General features: G+C 46.7%; 1 protein-coding gene across 1 annotated transcript in view; it reads right to left on the bottom strand.

The window, feature by feature from the left end:
• LOC138452773 (vomeronasal type-2 receptor 26-like) overlaps positions 1 to 5,291 on the bottom strand; it is a gene marked incomplete at its 5' end in the record, with an annotated part of 597,987 nt that extends 592,696 nt beyond the window's left edge. The window contains one exon of the mRNA XM_069605115.1: positions 4,473 to 5,291. Within this exon, the coding sequence (XP_069461216.1) occupies positions 4,473 to 5,291 (819 nt within the window). The remainder of the gene's footprint in view (positions 1 to 4,472) is intronic.
• Between the last annotated feature and the right edge of the window lie 14,369 nt (positions 5,292 to 19,660).

Raw genomic sequence — 19,660 nt, 5'->3', positions numbered from 1 at the left:
CTTTACTAGCACCTGTGGCAACCATCGCCATGCTTATGACCGACACCTCCCATTATGTTAGAATGTATGCCCCTATGATACTGCCATTTGCTGCCACCACTGTACCTGTGATGATTAATTATGATACTGCTACATTGTGTGCCCCTATGATACCACCAGTTGCTGCCACTACTGTGCCTATGATGATTAATTCTGGTACTGCTACATTGTGTGCCCCCAGGATACCGCCAGCAGCCGCTGTTGCTTTCCCCCCACCCCAGTTCACTCCCCACCTATTCCTAAACCGTGCAAATTCTACAGTGTCCCCCTCAACTGCGTCCTTATCAACGCCCGGTCACTCCCAGCCCATGCCTTGGACATTCACGATTTTATCACCAGCTGCAAACTTGATCTCCTAATTATCAGCGAAACTTGGCTCCACGAAGCATCTGGCCTAGCCCTTGTCCTAGCCCTCCCTCAGGGTTACACTATTTGTAGGCCAGATCGTACCCTTCAGAAAGGTGGAGGGGTGGCTAACATAGCTAAAGAGACCATACCGATCAGAATGGTGGATGGGGAACTTGGCTACAACAGTGACTACCTTCTCCTTAAAGTCAACCCATCCCCAAACTGCACAATTGCCCTCCACATTGTTTACTGACCACCTGGGCCAGTCACTGATGTCCTCATACACGCCATCTCTGACCATCTAAAAAAAAAACACAAAAGCTATCCTCCTGGGAGACCTCAACCTAGGCTTGAACACCCCTACTGACTCCCATACAGCCACTCTCAATAAAGCTTTATCCACCTTAGGATTCAAACAAGCCGTCACGGTGCCCACCACATCAAAGGATGCACCCTTGACTGGGTCACCCACCACAACTGCCCTCTCACGATCACATCCATTTCACCCATTCCCTGGTCAGACCACCACTCCATTTGTTTCGTACTCAACATCACCAAGGACCCCCACTTGCAAGAGACTCCACTCCACCCTGCTCTCAGTAGGAGCTCCCGTCAGCTCACCAAGGATAGGCTTTTACCCTACCTCCTGGTACCTGCCTTCAAACCCCCTTTCTCCAGTGACCCGGATACCCTTGTATCCACCTTCAACACCATCATCACCCAAGAGGTTGACGCCATTGCCCCACTCACCCTTAGGAAAGCTAAGCGCACTAAACACACTAATGCTTGGTTCTCATCTGAGCTTCTTGAGCTGCGCACTAGAAAAAGAGCAGCGCACTCCACCTGGTTAGCCAAGCCTAGTGACTCCTCTAAAATAGCATTCAAGACCAGCTCCAGAGAATACAAAGCTGCCATAATTAAAGCCAAAGCCACCTTGTTCAACACTAGGATAGCAAACTCAAAATCAGACTCCAAAGAGATCTTTGCTATTTTTAGGGAGCTGGTAACACCCGCTCCCAACCTGCCAACTCTCACTAAAGACGATGACTGGTGTAACAGCATCCTGGCTGCCATGCTTGACAAGCTTAAAATCCTTCATAACAAAATCATCGCCTACCAACAGGCCCTAAGCCACCAAATATCTAACCTCCACAGTAGCACCTCCTGTGACTCCCCCTCCTTTGCCTTCAAGGAAATGAACGAACAAGAAGTCATTGCCCTCCTTAAATCAATCAAACCCTCCAATTGTAAAAGAGATGCCTGTCCCGCTCAACTTATCAAAGAATGTGCCTCCACCCTCTCCCCGTTCCCAACAGCCTTAACCAATGCCCCCTTCACGCCAGGCTATGTCCCAGCCTGCCTCAAGGGTGCTTGGGTACGCCCGCTCCTGAAGAAACCCGCGCTCGACCCAACCATCCCAGGGAACTACAGACCCATTACCACAGTCCCTTTTCTCTTAAAAATCCTCGACAAAGCAGCTTACCTGCAAGTCCAAAAATTCTGTCAGTCTAACAACCTTCTTGGTCTCCGCCAGTCAGGCTTCTGTCCTGGCCATGGGACCGAAACCGCACTATTAGACCTCAAAAATCAAATTGATGATTTCAGAGATGCGGGCAAACCAGCCCTCCTTCTGCTCCTTGACCTATCTCCAGCTTTTGATTTGGTGGACCACAATACCCTTTGCCACCATCTCTCCTCCGCTGCCAATGTTTCCCCTTAACGCTACAGCTTGAATCACATCCTTTCTCCAAGAAAGAGTTATCAAAGTTTTCTCTGACTAAGCTTGCGCCCACCCTAATCTTATAAAATGTGGAGTCCCACAGGGCTCTTGCATTTCACCCACCCTTTACAACCTGTTCATGAGGCAACTATTCAACTTCCTGGATGCGCTAGGCATCACATATACAAACTATGCTGATGACATGCAGAGTCCGACAAGGAAACCCTAAACTCCCTTTACTCCACGATTGAAACCTGGATGGCAGAAAACTGGTTGTGCCTTAACGGTGAAAAAAACGAACTACTACTTATTGTATCATCTGCAGTCCTGAAGAAACTCGACGACCAGTACAGCTCTTTCACAATTGACAACACTCAAATCTCCATCTCCCAGGCGGTCAAAACCTTGGGGGTCTACTTAGACTCCAACCTCTCGATGAACAGACAGGTTAACACCATAGCGTCTGCTGCGGCCTACCACTACATACTGCTCAATGCAGCAAGACCTTTCCTGACAGAGCCGAACTGCCTCATCATAGCGAAAGCAATAATCGAGTCTCGGCTCGATTACTGCAATGCCCTCCTAGCCGGCACCTCTGCTAAAAACATCAGAAAAATCCAGACTATCCAAAACAATGCCCTCAGAGCCGCCACTGGCATATCCAAAAGGGACCACATTTCAGCAACCAGGAAACTAGTCCACTGGCTCTGCATCAAGGAACGCATCATATTCAAAACCCTTGAACTCACGCACAAATGTATCCATAACAATGCCCCTGCGTACCTATCACAGAGAATTGCCAAACCTACCACAGACAGACCGCCAAAACCGCATACACCAACCGAATCACCATTCCTAAGACCTTGAGGACTTGAGCAGCAGGCCCTAGCTTCCCTGTCATGGCCGCGACCCATTGGAACTCCCTACCACCCCATCTCAGAAGCATTGATGCGCACATAGCCTTCCAGAAAGCTATCAAAACCCTGTTGTTTGTATTATCAGGGCCCGACCGGCCTCGCTGCTTTGCCAGTGCTGAATGCTACTTCTCTCCATGCTATGTAACCTTCACTGCTAATGTATGCTATATGTAACACACAGCCACCTATCTAACTATCCTAGCCTCACTCTGTTAGGCTTTATGCTCTCTGTAACCCTGAGCAAAGCATTCTTCCTTGTAACTAAGACACTTTCTTCCAACAGCGCCTCGATGCCCCTGGGCTGTTAGTGCGCTTTCCAAATCTGAAGAATAAAATAAATAAATGAAGCTCTAACAGCTTCCGGGTTCCTGATTCAAGCTGCAGGGCTGTGGTGTAGCCTGAGGTAGTCTGAGGCCGAGCTCAGACCAGGCCAGGGATGCAGGTAAGAGAAGAAATGTGTGTATGCATGTGTGTATGTGTTTATGCGTGTATGCCTTCATGCAAGGGTTTGTGTGCTTCAGTGCACGTGTGATTGAGAGAGTGTATGTTGTAAAGGTGTGAGAGTGAAGGAGAGCTTGTATGAATGGGCTTGCGAGGGCATGCTGTACAAATGTCTGGGCTAGAGTGTGTGCCGGGTGGGGGCCTCTGATTTTGGTGGGGGATCATTTGTGCAGCAGCCAATCTGGCTGTATTCTATTGCTGCATCATGATATTTTTTTAATGCCATCAAGAGTAAAGCCAATGAGAGTGCAGCCACTCTAGGCATGTTTTCTTACTGTGGCATGGCATTTTTTACTGGCATCCGGTCCACAATCTTTAAGAGATGAGGATGAAGAGGATTACCCTGGCCCTTCCCTACGATCAAACAGGGAAGTCAACTTAAAGCAACACAGAATCCAGCAAATACGCATGGGGTGTACAACTCTTTGTGGAAGGCCCTCCATGTATCAATAGGCTTAGTACTTCCCTGCTGCTTTTTAAATCAAATGTCTTTTTCCATAATTTTAAGATACATATTCTGGGGTTTACTTTTATGCGGTTTTTTCACCTTAAAAGGTCTTTCTCTATCGAAGAGATCATTATATGCACATTGTTGTTTAATTGATTGAATCAGCACCTTGCAACTGGTTTGTTTACTGCCACACATGTGTGCTTAATGAAACCTTCCGGCTTGTGTAAGTATCCTCTTCCAGCAAGCCTTCCCAGAATATTAATCCACCTCAGGATGCCAGATGTCGTTCTGCCAGAATACCCAGTCTCCCGCTCTTTATATATCGTGTACTCTTACTAACACATGTCAGAAGCTGCTGGAATGCAGATGTGGCATCACGTGTCCCTTCTCTTACCCCATGTTAACTCCTCTCTCCTCTCTGGTTTTCTCTTCTCTTCCCCCACCCTCCCACGCTACACCACCTGCATACGTTCCCCTGTGTGCTCTTAGTTCATACCTCTGAGGGCTTCATGTCTTGATAATGCACTTCTCCGACTGGGGCATTATTTCCATATTTTGATGTAATGGCATCATGTAAAGCGTGTGCCAGGGCATATACTGCGTTGTAAAGGTTGTACCCGCTGGAGGGCCCTCTAAGATTGGATTGAAAATAAGGAACATCACTCAGATTCTCTGTCCCAGGACAGCCCAGCCCACGATAAGTTGATTTCACTTTACAATCAAAAGTATGTTCCCAAATGACTGGCAGAAAGGGGTCATCTGGATACGTTTCCAGGGTCAGCGATGACAACAATTCTCTGAATCCTGGAATGTGTGCTTTGTGGTTCACAAAAGCCAGGCTGCCCTGGAGAGGAAATGTGTCGAACGCGTACAATTCCTGCAGTTCAAGTTCTCCTGTGATGATCCACACCTTGCCTGGGATCAAGGTTCCATCAGCTAGCATTCTACTGAGGATTACATGGTCCTCGGCGCTGCCATAAAAAACAATCACATTGGCTGTGCTCTTCCTTACAGCATCCTGTAAAATCCACTGCTTTGTAAAGAAATACGTCCAGGAGGGAAACGTGAGGAGGAACTCGATGCACCCTCCACTTCTCCCAATCGCATCTTTTAGGCTCTGAATGATCTTTTCACTGTTTCCCTCCTGAAAGGCAATTATCCCAACCCAGGTCCATCCAAAGTGTTTCAGTAAGCTCCCGATGGCCACCTGGAGGTAGGCCTCCCTCGTCACAGTGCGGTACACGGAAGGAAACTGGGCTTTATCACTGAGCAGGTCATCTTGTGACCCAGCACTGATCTGTGGGTAAAAGAAGAGGGTTCACTATAAAGAGCTAGGGCTATAATCATGGTTTACTGTTAGTATTCATTGTGAGGTCCATGCATTATCACAACATACAACATGAAGATCATAACACAAAGTGATGCAGCACCATCCAATCAGATGCTTGGAACCTTGTTTTACCCAATGGCACAGTCCTGGTGGGGCTAAAGCTCACAGTTGTCGCCCCTTTGCTGAATAAGTCTACGTTGAACCTAGCTGGCCCATCTAAACTTCGTCCAATTGCAAATGTGCCATATGTTGCACAACTACTTGAAGAAAATGTTACTAAGTTTGAATTGCATATGATATTTTAACAGAATTTTACGTTGTTTAGTGTTTGTTTTATTTTTGTTATGTTTATTGTTTACTTACCTATACATTGGCAATGATTACATTGATTTTTTTATACTTAGCAGAATTGGAATTAAACCAAGTGGGTAACCATTTATCCTGGAATAACTACAGCATAAGGTCTTTTAACACAGTCTTGAATAGTATGTTTGCTGCTGACAATCTTTTTGTCCTGCTGGAAAAGCTTACGACCAAATGTTAAAGCCCAGAAGAAGACCGATGGTCGTTCATAAGCAGGCCTACAACCCTGAATTACAAAAGAAAGGAAATTGCGAGGATTTAAGTGGGATAAAGTAGAGGGAACTTAAAAACGTTTACCAGAATTGGGTACATGGACATAAATACAAGTTGCTGATTAAAGACTCATATTGAATGCTTCAAATATTACTAAGTAAAGACTCCAGGGAGGTTTGGCGTCTAATAAATGACGCCACTAAACCACTTTCCCACACAGAAGTAAATGCAAAGTTAGATCTGGTCACATGAGGAGAGGTGGAGTAGAAAGCGAGGTGGCGCCAATAAAACCGCTCTCCCAGTGTCAGCTTCTGTTGTGTGTTGTACCCTTTTTCATGGGGGTCTGGCATAACGCCATAAATTACAGTGGCGACGATGGGACCCAGCGATGGCTGAACCGACACCCGAGCATGCTTCTTGCATGCCAGATTGGCTCCTGTGCCTGCAGCGGAAGCAGCTGTGCATGGTGGGGCCCGCAGTGGACAGCTGCGCTGCTTGCCGACCCCAGGAACGCTCCTGTGAGGATGTTGTAACCCGGAGGTAAACAAGGGTAGCTGGAAGACAGCTCCCTACACGACTGGGGAGGCACATCAACACTGTCAAGGAGAACGTGTATCCCGGGCCTCCTGACTTTGCCGGCGACCGTCAGCTGCGAAGAATGCAGGGTAAGGAGACCGCTGTATAGGTTAGGGTGACCAGATTTTCAAAATAAAAACCCAGGACAGGCCGCCGACATAGAAGTAGGACTACCATTTCACGGGTCACTGACACAAATGTAGGACTACATATCGTAGCACTGATAAAGACAAAAGAGGGACTACAAACATAGCACTTATGACAATGAAGTTTGGGGGCAGCCACAGCAGATCAAATGCTGGATTAATGTACACATACCTGTGAAACCCCTGTGTGGCAGGGTTTTCTGTTTTTAGAGTGAATTCTTGGGGTCCACCTGTACAGGTAGAGCACTGCAGTGGACTGGGGTTACTGTCAACCCAACAATATTTCGCTGTGAGATTAAAGCAAGCATTTTCACAATTGTACACACTTTATGAAGACTGCTGGCCCCCTTGCATCATAGAATGGCACAAAAGTAATGCACCCCACATGCGTATGTCAAACTTTATTGTGGAATTATTTCACCCGAAAAGGTTTTTGGTGATGAAAAGAACTATGCCTTTATTGCAAAGAATGAAAACAGTGAAGATTGAAAACAGTGAAGATAAAAAGCAAGAGAATTGCTGTACACATTTTATTACTATTCTGAGTACTTGCATGAATTCTTTGAAATGAATTCTTTGTAGCACCAATTTGTCTTTCTGTAGCCTGCTATGGAACTCAGAGCAGCTCAGGCTGAAATTAACCCTAGTAACCAATATGGATTTCAAAGTCTCAATGTCCATTCGGTTTCGTTCATCGGTCCATGTATTGTTCATAATTGAAAAGATTCTTTCCACTGGCGCATTTGTGCCGGGCAAGCGTAAGACAAACTGGACCATCATGCTCAAGTTTTTCATTGTTATGTTCTGCTGTGAAAAATAGGTGAAAACCTCCACCCACCATTCATCTGCAGACTTTTTTTGCTCGTTCCATTGGGCCAGCCTGCATGCTGTGTAATTACGCACACAGTTCAGTTCATCAAAAGCTCTGTGTCATCGAGTTTGAGCCTTCCAGATGAAGACTGCACAAATTGTAGGGAGCCCTCTACATCTCCCCAAACAGGGACACTGTTTAGGAGGACCCAGGAAAAAACGTTCAGTTCTGTGAAGTGAGCGCCCCATTCTTCTAGGTACTTTACACAGCAGTCATAAAAAGAGTACACATATTCGTTGAATTGTGTTTCATTTAGTTGCCCTTGTTCACGGAGGTCATTTAGGCGGCCTTTTACTTTGTTACTCAGAAAACATGCATCACGCCGCCCTATCATTTTCTCCTTCAGCCTCATCAACCTTTGGCCAACATCAATAGCATTTGACCAATAGGGTTCTGCAAAAAACTTGGTAATGGCTGTAGGGGTTTTTTCCTGTGAGAAAAAGTATGACTTCAGGGCTGGGTACAGTTGGAGTACCCTGCCAAAAGCTGGCAATAGGGGCAGCCAGCGTGTGTTACTGGTACCAAGAAGGCTCTGGTAGTCTATCACCACAAATTCACAAAATTCCTTTAATTGTTCTGTTCTAACAGTATAGATGTGATGTGGAAGTATTTATACACTTTCAATATGAAGGATTCTATATCCAAGGGGAGCCCATCAGCAGCAGTTTGCCCTGCATTATGCACAATGTGTGCTGCACACCCCAACCAATTAGTTTATTTTCAGGGATTGCCTCCTTCAACTTACAAAAAACATTGTTTTTCCCTGCTCTTGCTTTCCCACCAAAGTGTGTATTTGTGTTATCCTCACAAAAGGCAATTATTGTTTTTCTCCAGGGCTTGAAGCAGTTCCCCAAATAATATTAATGAGGTTTCCCCAGGGACCGAGGCGAACTCCAATTGGGATGAGCTTCACCTCTTTTCTTTTCGAAGCATCAACCGAAACTGATAGACAGGTAACGTTACTCAACTCACGCTGGAGATCCTCCATAGCTAAAGGCGCTGGCACTTTGGATACTAATGCTTCTGCTTTTGTATGGGCACAGGTACATTTCTCATCATACAGTTTCCCTATCAATGAGGATGTGCAGTCCATTGATCTAAAGCTGTGGTTGTGCTTTGCAAGGTGATAGGCAAAAGTGCCCTCAGCAGCAGCCCTACTGAGGTCTGTGTCCCCAGGAACAGCCTTCCCAAAAAACTGTGTGATATTGCTGCTGCTGGCTGCAGCTAACCAAAATTTGTGCTTTTTGGTTTGCACGTGCTCCTTAATATCTCTTTTTCCACCATGGGCAATAGAAAAAGAGCATCTGCAGTGCTTGCAATACACTTCACTGTCACTCCTCGCAAACTTGCTCAGGAAAGGGAATGACGTTTGCATCTCCTCAGTGGTGGTACATCTCCTCTTGGGCATCTTTGGTAGCTACCTAGCTAGTGTTTCTAGATAAAGCTTGAAGAAAAAAGTAATGTCAGTCATCGTGATATAGTGAACTACGTCTCACGCAACAACAAAAATATTTTGATGACTGAACTAAGGTTGTAGCAGTATACCTGGAAAGTCAATAAATCCTCAAATGTGTTTGTGACTTATACAGGTGCAACAAAGGGCACAGCATTGGCATTTGCCAAAAAAACGAAATGAGAGTAGAGTGGTGCCTGAATTGCAGGAGGGAACTAGACAAGCATTTACAGGCAAGCATAAAGCCTACACAGGCTCTCTTCATATAAACAAAAAATGTTGAGGACAGAAGGCAGGGGGTTTGTTCTGTCCCAGAGGCAGGAGCGGCTGAGTTTAGAAATAAAAGCCACGCCACCATTGAAAACATGTCCTTGCTGGCTGCACAATTCCCCCTGTCCCCCATATAAGAACACTCAGGTTGTAGTTGCCTCCTAAAACCAGTAAAATGTTACATGTCAAGGAAAGCTTGCCTTGTGGGTTACACAAATTCTCCCCATGTAAGAACATTAATCATGTTGCCTTTGACACCTGTAAACAAATGTCATATGCCCCACTCTGAGAACACACATGTTGGCTTTACTCTTAATGCGAGCACAAAATTCCATGCCAAAGTACAACCCAGCCAGCCCCATTGTAGTGCCCTCCAAGTAATAACACTCAGCACGTTGGCTTGCATAACAATTACATCACAGGAAAACACAAGACATATTGTTGGCACCACCGCAGCATTCTAATTTACAAAACCCATCAAACAGCACAACATGGAAACTGTAACTAAGTTGTGTGAAAGTAACAGCACTGCAATTGGCCAAGGCCTGTCTGCGCACTGTACAAATGTAAAAATAAATCATACAAATAAATAAGTAGGGTTGGCAAGTCTTCTTAAAGGACATGTACAGACGAACTGCTCCGCTACCAGATGAATGCAAAATGAGTAACCTGCAAATCACATTTAATTTCCTTACCTGTTGGATATTGCAGGATGATGTGGGTGTGCTGCAGCAGGGATGAGGGTCACAAACGAGCTGGATGCAAGAGGATCGACTGATGTGAAGCTGGTGGGATCAAGGGATGCGCTGCAGGCTGGAGAAGGAAGCAGGTCCACGAGAATAATGCTCTTCGAACGCTCAGGCGATGGAATCCAGACAGCAGAAACGAATGCTGCTAGAAACTCAAAGTCCCACTCACGGAAGAAGATAGAAGAATGATGCTGCGACAGCCACGAAGAAAAAGAATGAAGCGTTTGTGGTTGAGGCTTTTATGTGTTTCCAGGAGTCCCATAACTTCCCCCAAACACGTCACAAGTTGCGCTTCCTGCAACGTCACAAGCTGATGTTGCAGGAAGTCTCCAGGTCCTGGAGGGCCTCTATAGGCTGTGTGGCTGTGTTTCCGGCTTGGGCGGGGGCTTGGGCTCAGAGAAAGTGAAAGTATGAGCCTGCGCACTGCAGCGCAGGCTCATACTGCAGCGATGGAGCGGTGTCGTCCGAAAATCGGGACACCAGACTCCAGACACCCATGCAGCAAAACCTCAGACGGGGTTTGGAAAAAAAAAAAACCCGGAACAGGGGTTGATTTCCCCAGACCTGTCCTGGGAAAACCCAGACGTCTGGTCACCCTATCCTACTGGGAGCCAGTGTAGCTTTTCCCGTGCTGCAGTAGTTGGCTCCGAGCGCTTTATCTGAAAGATGATGCGCATGGCTGCATTCTGGGTTTTCTGTAGTTGTTTAATATCGCCCTTATTAGCACCTCCTAGAAGTGCGTTGCAATAATCCACGCGAGGGAGGATCACTGCTCTCACGAGTTTTGTGCGTTCTCAATTGAGACCAGTGGTGCTACTTGCCTGAGTACTTTGAGATGGTAATTAGTACTGGTGGTAATAGCTGTTACGTGAGCTTCACAGTCCAAGCTATTATCCATGTATGTGCCTAGGGTCTTTACCTTCTGGCCTACACTTATTTGACTGCCCTCTATAGTAAAACAGGCATACACTTTACCTAGCTTAACCTGGGCCTGCCAGGGGCCAAATAGCATAAGTGGTTGCATTTAGGCAGAGCCAGTTTATCGACATCCAACATTTTATGATATGATAAACCGTGTCCAGCATGCATTAGTCTTTCTCATGATCACCAGTAATGTCAAGGACCAACTGGAAATCATCAGCGTAGTTACAGAAGAATAACTGTAGCAATTCTAGGTCACTACAGAGGGGGAGAATATAGATATTAAACAACAGGGGGGTAAGACATGCCCCCTGAGGCCCTCCACACGTTATGGTTTGTGACTCAGAGGCACTGTCGCCACACTGTACTCTTGGTTGATAGCCCTCCAAAAAGGATCTCAACCAAGTGATGGCATGATGATTCCACTACGCATTATAGCAGAGCTCGACCAGAAAAAGGAAGGCCTTTTCCAGTGTGTCACAGTTAAGAAATCAATTGAATTACAGGAGTGAATCTTAGAAGGGCGAGGCTGAACCAGCCCCAAGAAGTCAAGGCCGTGTCAGGCTGGGATGAGCAGACAGTAGTTTCAATCGTGTGAAAGAACGAAAATCCTGTTCAGAAGATGTGCGAGAAAACAAGGAAGAAGAGCTTCATTAAATGATAGTATTTTCAATACACCAGAGCTCAAATGTGTGGTCTTCAGTCACATGGAGGGGTGAAAATGAACAATCAAGACGAACCACACCTACGCAGGGAGACAGAGCATGCCTCTACTCCCTTATTTTCACAGAGCAAGAGAACATTTCCAAGGCCGAGTTCAAAGTCTTAATTAACATGCAGACCGCAAATGTGAGGATGGATGATATGCTAATTGGTGGGGAGCTATGTTCAAGACCAACCCACCGGCACCTGGATTACAGCCTGTGTGCTGCTGGCGTAGGTGGAAAAGTACTGACGGATGAAGGGTACCAGCCAATTATAGAGGGCCACGTACCAAAGAGCCCTATAGTTTGTGTAACCAATGGGAAGTTGTGTATTTGATGACGTCCAAAGTGACCTGTTTGAGGGGAGGGCTTAGTTGCCCCACCTGACATTAGAGACCCTATCACTTTCCCAGACCCATATGGAACGTATACCTAGATGTTCCCTTAGACTCAATCACTTTCTCCACTAAGTTTTTGTAGTTTTGCAATGCAGGTTGACGTCATTGATGATGAGTTTTTGCTATAAAAGCCATGTTTTTTATAAAAAGAAATCGAGCGTACGTCGTTGATGTCCGTTGTAACTCCCTGTTTTAGATCATTGAAAATAAAACAGTTTTGCTTTTGCCAACACCCTGAGTTAGTGTGATTATTGATGTTTGAGTATCTTCTGCATCCCCATCCATCTCAAGGTATTGCTACATCGTCTTAAAGGGCTGGGTCGAGGACCCCCAGTTCAATACCATGACGAGTCATTATCCCGCCACGGCCGCAGACGCGACAGGAGATGAACCTGCCACCATGATTGAATCAGGCAGCTGTGACTGACAGAAGTGCCAGCAGCCACAGCGTCGCGCAACTGTTTGAGCGACGCTGTGGCTGGCTGACACTTCTGTCAGTCACAGCTGCCTGCAGGAAAAACAAAGCAGTGTCTTCAAACTGTAACTTCCTCTCCTAACCACTCACAAGGGGTCAGGAGACGAACCTACAGACTCTTTGTGACAAAGGTACAGTCCCTTTGTTGCCTATGGGCAGAATCATGCCTGCATCCCCTTCCAGGTATCCAAGCCCACAATTGTTTATTTGTGCATTGTTGCCCGCTCCCCCTCCCAGGTCACCATGACCACAATTGCTTATTTATTTGTGCATTGTTTGTCGGATACATGTATCTGACAAACTGTGGGGTACATTTACCAGCCAACAGAAATCCCCTAGATCACCAAACTGCATTTTCAGCAGTTACCAGCATAATGGCTGCACTGGCTCTGTTGAACACAATTGCCTTGCCCCAAAACTGCATTTTGCAGTCACCAAAATAATGGCTGCACTGTCTTTGCCAAGCACATATGGGGCAAAATGGAACATGGAACACCACGAGAATGGCTGACAGTGTTTTCTTCATGGGCACCAAAGAAAATAATTCAAAGGCAGCACTGCTATGCTGCCAGCTCAAAATGTTCCCACTGAAAAAAAAAATGTTCTGCATTTAAAATGACTGTGCACTGATGCTCTTTTCATATATTCAACATTTCCCAGTTGGTTCCAGTAGGACACATTATTGTACACCCATATTCAGGGTGTACACCAGCAAATGGGGGCATTCCTCACTGAATGGCATGTTGTGTCAGACAAAATTCTGTGAAATAGCAGAGAACTTCACTCCAAGCTGTACGGAAAACACTTTACTTTTTGCAACAAAATAACACAGGCAAACTCTTCACAAGAAGCCCTCTCTCTCTTTGCTTATATCAGTTTCATATGACACTTGTGTTGGACAGATTTCTGTGTATTAGAAATTAACTAGGGCTATAAATAATGTTTTGAATCTAGATGTGAGAGAAAGCCGCATTTGTGAAAGTGACATCCCAGATTAATTAACCCAAGTGTAAAAGGGTGCTTTTGACAAACAAGAAACTACCTTTAACAAAGTGAAATGTTAAACCAAGGTCCTATGTTTGCATAGAAATGTGATGGGGGCTTGCTTTAAAAGTATATTTCTAAAAAGAATTGCTTTTTGGTTAAGGGAAGAAAAATAAATAAATAAATAAAATTCCTGTGAGGCCACCAGAACAGGTTTTGGTAGGCCCTGAATTCAAAGGGCCCTGCCTTCGTGGGAACAGAATCATCTTCCCCCAAGTGGCCAGCCCCCTGAAGACTATGAATGGGCCAAGGGGGAGAATCTAACACCATTGTCAGACGAAGTGGCACTCCTCCAGCATGAGACAATGGACTGTAACGCTCACCTGGTTCCCACGGGGCGCTGGTCTAGTCTGGATTGCTGTGGCCTCTTCTAGCGTGATGCGCAGGACCCGGAACACCGATTGGACAGGACCTCCAAATTGTGCTTGCCTGGCCCGTAGGAATATCCTTCTGCAGATGAGAAAGGGGTTAACAGTCTGCAGAATAGTGTGCTAGCTCCCCCGTTTCCCCCTTCATTCCTCTCTAACTTCCTCCAAACCCCGGTTTAAGCTCCCCTTATGGTTTGGAAGGATGAACTCTCCATCCTGCTTCTGGTGCAGGGGCGCGCGTTCGTCCAGTTACTTCACTGGTTTTCAGAATGGCGCTGGCAAAATCCACTTGACTTTCCTGAGCGATGCGCCCTAAGTATGAAAGTTCAAAGTTCAAGTGAGGCCCCCTTTATGTTGTCTTTCTAACCTGTGATCTGTCCTTTATTTCAGGTGCAGAATGAAGGCGATGCGTCGAGGGGTTAAACTGCCGAGGTGAGTAGTGATGAGGGCGATCCCTCTAAATGTCCTTATCATTCCCCAGAAATGTCTCTTGTCCTTTCCCCATAGGGGCCAGGGTACGGTACCTGCCAACGGGGCGGTGCCGACCCGAAATGTGGAAGAAAAGCCGGTAAGTATTATGGCTGTTAATCAGGCTTTCCTTCTGTGTTCCTTCTGCTCACCTTTTGTTTCTTCCTCTCTCCCCTAGATGCAGAGATGTGGCGTCCGATGCTGACAGCCGCGATGGAGCCGGGAGATGTCTCGAGGACAGGTGAGTGAAGCGTGGCGCTGCAGCGAGCAACGCAATGCTTTTAAATGGAAGTCTTTCTTCAGGGATGCTGGTGAGAAGATTCCGGATTGAGGTAAGAAGTTTAAAATAGTCCCTGGTTTTCACCTTTCTCTTCTCTTCCTTCCTTGCAGGTCTTCCAGGTTTGAGGCGGGCGTGGCTGGAGTCCAGGAGCAGGAGCAGACACGGTGAACATTAAGCTGCAGGAAGCAGAACAACTCGAAGCATGAGCTGCTGTCTGGGCGTGGCTTAAATAGCCTCCAAAGAAGTCCCAGGTATGTATCCTTCCCCAACTAGGTATGTATCCTTCCCTGGCCACGCCCGAGTGAAAAAATAGTCCCTATGAAAAAATAGTCCCTTTCAGGTCTCAGGGAGGCCTGAAGCGTGCAGCATGGTCTGCATCAGGTAAGTGCACAAAACACCTCCCTTTATGAGCCTGGCGCCTATGGCGCCAGGACTGATGTCCAACATGAGCCTGGCGCCAAAGGCGCCAGGACTGAGTTCAAAGAGCCCCTATAAGAGGCTGCTGGGCTTTTACCCGAGGGCATGATGCCTGCTTCCGGGGGTGCTGGGCCTGGCCTGGTGCTCCGGGGGTAGGCATCATGACAGCACTCCCCCCCAAGGCCCCTCCCAAGGTCGTTCCTTCTGGAGGTTTCGGTTTGTTTGGGAAATTCCGATGGAACCTTTTTACCAGCCGAGGTGCATGTACGTGATCACTGGGTTCCCAAGACCTTTCCTGAGGCCGTACCCTTTCTAATCAATTAGATAGAAAAGTTTTGATTTTGAGATCTTAGAATCCAAAATGTTCTTCACCTCGAATTCAGGCTCCCCATCTATCTGAATCGGTTCTGGTGGCTTTGTTAATCTGGTTCCTGGGTGCACTGGTTTCAAAAGTGACACATGAAAAACGGGGTGAATCCGCATGTTAGCTGGTAGATCGAGCTTGACTGCCACTGGGTTGATTATAGCTTTGATCGAGTAAGGGCCTAAATACCTTGATTTAAAAGTCTGAGGCCCCTTGAGTGATAAGTGTTTGGTAGCCAACCATACTTGAGCCCCTATTTGGTATGGAGGCGCCTCTCTTCGATGCAGATCTGCATTCTTTTTGTATTTCCCTTTCGCATGTTGCAAATGTGCAGTTGCATCCTTGAAGGCTTGAGTAATCGTAGAATGCAAATGGTCCACTGCGGGCATTTCAAGGCTCAGAGGTGAGTCCAAGTCTGAAGTACGAGGGTGATGTCCATATAGGGTATAAAAGGGGCTCTGACCAGTTCCAGAGTGTATTGAGTTATTGTATGCATATTCAGACACCCATAAAATGTCCTTCCAATTACCCTCCGATTGGTGCAACATACATCGTAGATATTGTTCAAGGGTCTGGTTCGTTCTCTCCGTCTGACCATCAGTCTGTGGGTGGTGGCTGGTCGAGAGTCTTACGTCGATTTGAGCCAGTTGACAACACTTTTTCCAAAAATGAGAAATAAACTGGCTTCCCCGATCGGAGACTAGTATGGACGGGAATCCATGCAAACGGATGATATTTTCGAGGAATTCCTTGGCAAGAACAAAGGCTGAAGGTAATCCTTTCAACGGAATAAAGTGGGCCATTTTGGAAAATAAATCCACCACGACCAGAATAGTATTGTAACCATTACAAGAGGGCAGGTCCGTGATAAAATCTAGTGACAGGGTGTGCCAAGGTGCTGGTGGAATGTCTAAGGGCTGAAGAAGACCGGCGGGTCTTGTCTTTTGACCTTTGTTTTGGGCACAAACTCCACAGGACATCACGAAAGATTTAATACCCTTTCGCCAGGAAGGCCACCAGAATTGTCGTTTAACCTTTTCCTCTGTTTTGGCAATGCCACGATGTCCTTCCATCAGGGTATCATGATGACGGGAAATAACCAGTTCTTGCAATTCCTTTTCTGGCAAAAATAAGCGTCCTTGGAAGTAAGGTAAGCCATCCTTGACTGAAAAGTTAGACCCCCTTTTGATCCAATCCTGCAAGGCTGAAGAGTCCAGGAATTGTTTCACTCGTGCTTGAATGTCTTCAAGGGTTTGTAAAGTGGTTATCCCCAAAATTCTTTGTTCGGGAATTATCGGCACAGGTTCTGAGTTTGTGTCTATTTCTTCCATTCCAATTCGGGATAGAGCGTCCGCCTTACCATTCTTATAGCCGGGGCGGTAGGTGATTACAAAATCGAACTCAGCAAAGAACAAAGCCCATCGGAGCTGTCGAGACGATTGAGCCTTGGCAGTTTTTAAATATTGTAAATTTCGGTGATCAGTGATCACGGTGATGGTATGCCGGGCGCCGAGGAGATAATGCCACCAAGCCTTAAAGGCGGACTTAATGGCTAATAGTTCCTTATTGGTGATCGCATAATTTATCTCCGGCGGCGAGAACTTTCTGGACCAGAATGCTACGGGGTGCAGTTGGTTGGTTTCAGGGTCTCTCTGAGACAGCACAGCTCCCATGGCTAAGCTGGACGCGTCGGTTTCGACTATATATGGGAGATCGGGACGCGGGTGCTTCAAAATAGGTGCGGACGTGAACTTAGCTTTCAACTCCTGAAAGGCCTGTTCGGCTTCCTCGGTCCATTCAAAATGTTTATTTTTTCGCAAGAGTGCAGTGATGGGTTGCACCACACGTGAACACTCCTGGATAAACCTGCGATAAAAGTCGGCAAAACCAAGCATGCTTTGGACACCTTTCACCAAACTAGGTGATGGCCATTTGAGGATGGCATCCACTTTCCGTGAATCCATTCGGACCTCTTTAGGTGTCAGGATGAATCCGAGAAACCCAACCTCGGTGGTATGGAAAACACATTTTTCAAGCTTGGCAAACAGTTTGTGCTGGCGCAGTTTCTCTAGGACGGCCCTGACATGCTTTCTGTGATCAGATTCCGAAGAGCAGTACACAAGAATGTTATCGATATACACGACAACGCAGACATCGATGAGTTCCCGAAGGACATTGTTCATGAAGAATTGGAAGGCTGCAGGCGCGTTGCACAACCCGAAAGGCATCACCTGGTATTCGAATAGTCCATATTTTGTACGGAAGGCCGTTTTCCATTCGTCGCCTTCTTTTACTCGTACCATATGATAAGCCCCCCGGAGATCTAACTTGGTGTATACGCAAGCGTCCTTCACCTGGTCAAGGAGTTCAGGGATCAGAGGCAGAGGGTAACGATTTTTAACAGTTATCTGGTTCAATGCGTGGTAATCGATACAAGTTCTAAGGTCGCCTTCTTTTTTAGGCACGAAGAACAAAGCTGAGGATGCCGGGGACTTTGACGGGCGAATGAAACCATTGGTGAGGTATTGATCTAAATATTGTCTCAAATGCAGATTCTCTGGTTCAGTAAGGGCGTAAATCCTGCTACAAGGGGGTTGTGCACCGGGCACCAGATCGATTTGGCAATCGTACGATCTGTGGGGAGGTGTCGTGTTGGCATGTTCCTTTTGGAAGACGTCCTGAAAGTCTTGGTACTCTGGAGGTAGTTGCACGGGGACAGAGGTTACTGATGCTAGATTAATCTTTGGATTTTCTGGGTAGCAGGTTTTTGCACAATCCGGAAGGTTATTCTCTTCGCTCGCCAATCAATTCAAGGATTATGTGTCTCTAACCAAGGGATTCCGAGAATAAGCTGAAACTGTGGAGCCTTGATTACATCAAACACAACTGCCTCCCGATGGCCATCCGGACCTACAAGTGTCACCTCAGCTGTGGAATGTGTTACCGGTCCAGAGGCAATTTCGGTTCCATCTACTGTGGTGATTACATCTTTGTTGGTTTTAGGACGCAGAGGGAGGTTTATCCTAGAGACCAATTCTCAATACACATCGTTTCCTATAGCCCCGCTATCGATGTATGCCTTTATATCATGCAACCGTTTAGGCTGTTCCGGATCTACGAGGACCATTGGCACAATGAAATGCGAGGTCTCAGAGTTAGTTTTCAAGCTCGGCAAGCCGACCCCTACGCTTGCCGGGCGTAGGCGTTTCCCAATACAGAGTTTCCATGGATTTTATCAGCGGCTCCTACCACCTTCTTGGGCGGCTTAACCGGGCAATCTCGTAGAAAGTGTCCAGAAGACCCACAATAAAGGCATAATTGCATCTGTCGTCTTCTTTCCCGTTCTCTTTGAGTTAGGGGTCCTTTAACCCCTCCGATTTGCATAGGCTCTGAGCCATCAGCCCCCTTGGGGTTAGCGTGAGTCTTGGCCAACACCCGGGTTTCAAATTTGGACCGATCCGCTTTTCTGTTTTGCAGCCTGTGATCCAATTGGACCACTAAGTCTATATATTCAGTGCATTCTTGGGGCGGATTTACAACTTGTGCCAGGACATCTTTAAGTTCTCCGCGTAGACCTCGATAGAATAACGTGATTCTTTTATCCTCTGGCCAACCAGTTTCCACAATTAGTCTATTGAAGGTTGCAATGTAGGATAGAAGGTCTTGATTGCCCTGTCGCAGAGATAGAAGTTTGTCATCCAGAGCCTGTCTGATCATTAGGGAAGGCCCCAGGTCTGCATAGGAAGTGCAAACGACACTGATTCATGAATACGGCGAATCGTTTGGGGTCCCCAGCAAAGCGTTCAGATGGGGCCAGCGGCATGTTCCCAGGTAGATTAATCTTCGCCGGGTTACTGGAAACCACAGGAGCGGGGTTCCCCCCGGAACCGGGTAAAGGAGTTTGTCCAGCTTGACCTTGCAAAAGCTGTCTAGCCAGGTCATCAGCTCTATCCTTTATTACAATCACTTCCCTCCTGAGGGCACTAGTCTCTTGATGAGCGGCATGTACTTCGGCCCGTAATTCCCCCAGTAATTGGGCCAACTGGTCAGTTTCGGAAGTTTCCATAGCGCCTGGGTGGGAATTTGTAGGAAGGCTTCGCGTTCTGTAACGCTCACCTGGTTCCCACGGGGGCGCTGGTCTAGTCTGGATTGCTGTGGCCTCTTCTAGCGTGATGCGCAGGACCCGGAACACCGATTGGACAGGACCTCCAAATCATGCTTGCCTGGCCCGTAGGAATATCCTTCTGCAGATGAGAAAGGGGTTAACAGTCTGC

Source organism: Ambystoma mexicanum, chromosome 4p, assembly GCF_040938575.1.
Source record: "Ambystoma mexicanum isolate Mex_15411 chromosome 4p, UKY_AmexF1_1, whole genome shotgun sequence".
Taxonomy (NCBI): domain Eukaryota; kingdom Metazoa; phylum Chordata; class Amphibia; order Caudata; family Ambystomatidae; genus Ambystoma; species Ambystoma mexicanum.
The sequence above is the reverse complement of the archived record's forward strand: the minus strand, read 5'-3'. Positions and strand labels throughout refer to the sequence as shown.